General features: G+C 61.7%; 1 protein-coding gene across 1 annotated transcript; it reads left to right on the top strand.

Moving 5' to 3' along the window:
- Nucleotides 1–441: 441 nt before the first annotated feature.
- LOC118156819 (nck-associated protein 1-like) lies at nucleotides 442–1,734 on the top strand. The gene is made up of 3 exons (XM_035311042.1): nucleotides 442–594; nucleotides 743–862; nucleotides 1,562–1,734. Exons 1-3 carry the CDS (start codon nucleotides 487–489, stop codon nucleotides 1,703–1,705), a joined length of 372 nt encoding a protein of 123 aa, XP_035166933.1. The 5' UTR covers nucleotides 442–486; the 3' UTR covers nucleotides 1,706–1,734.
- Nucleotides 1,735–1,763: the final 29 nt, after the last annotated feature.

The raw sequence follows: 1,763 nt of genomic DNA, 5'->3' as shown, positions 1-1,763 counted from the left end.
GGAAAGGAAAGGGAAGGAAAAAGGGAAAGGAAAAAGGGAAGGAAAGGAAAGGGAAGGAAAGGAAAAAGGGAAGGGAAAGGAAAGGGAAGGAAAGGGAAAGGGAAGGAAAGGAAAGGGAAGGAAAAAGGGAAAGGAAAAAGGGAAGGAAAGGGAAGGGAAGGGAAGAGAAGGAAATAGAAGGAAAGGAAAGAGAAGTGGAGAGAAAAGGGGAAAAGGAGAGAAAACGAGAAAAGGAGAGAAAAGGAGAAAAGGAAAGAGGAGAGAAGGAGAAAAGGAGAGAAAATGAGAAAAGGAGAAAAAAGGAGAAAAGAAAAGAGCAGAGAGAAAAGGAGAGAAAATGAGAAAAGGAGGAAATGAAAGAGGAGAGAAAAGGAGAAAAGGAAAGAGGAGACACAAGACCAACAGACCCTCTGAAACGCATCCTGCCCCTCTCTCCCGCCCCCCTGCTCCCACCCCTGCAGTTTCTACCCTCGCATCGTGGAGAAGATGTTTGTGGCGACCATGGAGGAGCCCTCGATGCTGCGCTACAGCATCGCCTTCCCTCTGCTCTGCAGCCACTTCTCCCGCTGCGTCCACCCCATGTGCCCGGAGGAGGTGGGTTCTGGAGCCCCGGGGAGGGGACGTGGGGGGACAGAGGCACCGTGGCACGTGGGTGGGGGACGCTGGCAGTGGGGGACAGTCGGGGCCATGGCCCTGGGGCAGCCCCGGCCCCGGCCGTCACATCGGGGCTCTCCCCCCGCAGCACCCCCAGCTCCAGGCCGTGGCGCTGGGGCTGTGCAACAAGTTCCTGGAGGAGATGGCCCGGCAGGCCAGCAGCTGCATCATGGACGCCTGCGCCGAGCACCACAACCTCAGCGAGCAGGTGAGGAGCTCAGAATCCCCACATGGGACTGGGAGGGACCTTAAAAGATCACCCGGCCCCATGCCCCTGCCGGAGCAGGAACACCCGGAGCAGGTCCCACAGGAACATGCTCAGATAGGATTTGGGTGACTCCAGAGGAGGAGGAGACCCCCCCAGCCCCCCTGGGCAGCCCGTTCCGTGCTCTGCCCCCCTCCCCGTGCACAGGTTTCGTCTCGTTTTTAAGCAGAACCTCCCGTGTCCCAGCTTGCACCCGCTGCCCCTTGTCCCGTCCTTGGGTGTCACCGAGCAGAGCCCGGCCCCGTCCTCCTGCCCCTCGCCCTTCCCATAATTACAATCGTTAACGAGGTCACCCCTCAGCCTCCTCTCCTCCAAGCCTTAGAGCCCCAGCTCCCTCAGCCTCTCCTCCCTTAATGCTCCGCTCCCTTCCTCATCCTCGGGGCTCTGCGCTGGGCTCTCTCACTCAGCGAGGGGCCGGCCCCCAGCGCCTCCGAGCTCTCCGTGGCCTTTGGGGTCTCCGGGATCTCCGTAGCTTTTGGGGTGTCCGTGGCCTCGTTGCTCTCGATGTTCTCCTCAGCCTCGGGACGGCAGAGGCCGTGGGGAGCAGAGCTGGCGGGCTGCGTCCCCGATTCAGCCTCGGGGAGGGGGGGGACGGGGGCTCCGATCCTAGAGCCCCCCGTTGTAACCCTCTGTTGCCGCCAGCTGCTTCCCAAGCACTGCGCCTCCACCGTCAGCAAGGCCCGCAACAAGAAGACCCTAAAACACCCCGCCAAGAAGGGGGAGCCCGAGCGGGACAAGCCGGGGGCCGAGAGCCAGAGGAAGGACCGGACCCTGACCACCAAGTGAGAGCAGGGCTGGGGGGGGGGGTGGTGGGCACGGCCCTGGGGGGCAGCACAGGGCGCAC

Source organism: Oxyura jamaicensis (assembly GCF_011077185.1).
Source record: "Oxyura jamaicensis isolate SHBP4307 breed ruddy duck chromosome 1 unlocalized genomic scaffold, BPBGC_Ojam_1.0 oxy1_random_OJ69891, whole genome shotgun sequence".
Taxonomy (NCBI): domain Eukaryota; kingdom Metazoa; phylum Chordata; class Aves; order Anseriformes; family Anatidae; genus Oxyura; species Oxyura jamaicensis.
Note: the sequence above shows the minus strand (reverse complement) of the source record. Positions and strands in the feature narration are given on the sequence as shown.

Coding starts and splice junctions, on each gene's coding strand:
- LOC118156819 (XM_035311042.1), top strand. CDS start 487: ATGTTTGTGGCGACCATGGAGGAGCCCTCGATGCTGCGCTACAGCATC. Junction 595..742: donor ACCCCATGTGCCCGGAGGAG/GTGGGTTCTGGA, acceptor CTCCCCCCGCAG/CACCCCCAGCTCCAGGCCGT. Junction 863..1,561: donor ACCACAACCTCAGCGAGCAG/GTGAGGAGCTCA, acceptor TGTTGCCGCCAG/CTGCTTCCCAAGCACTGCGC.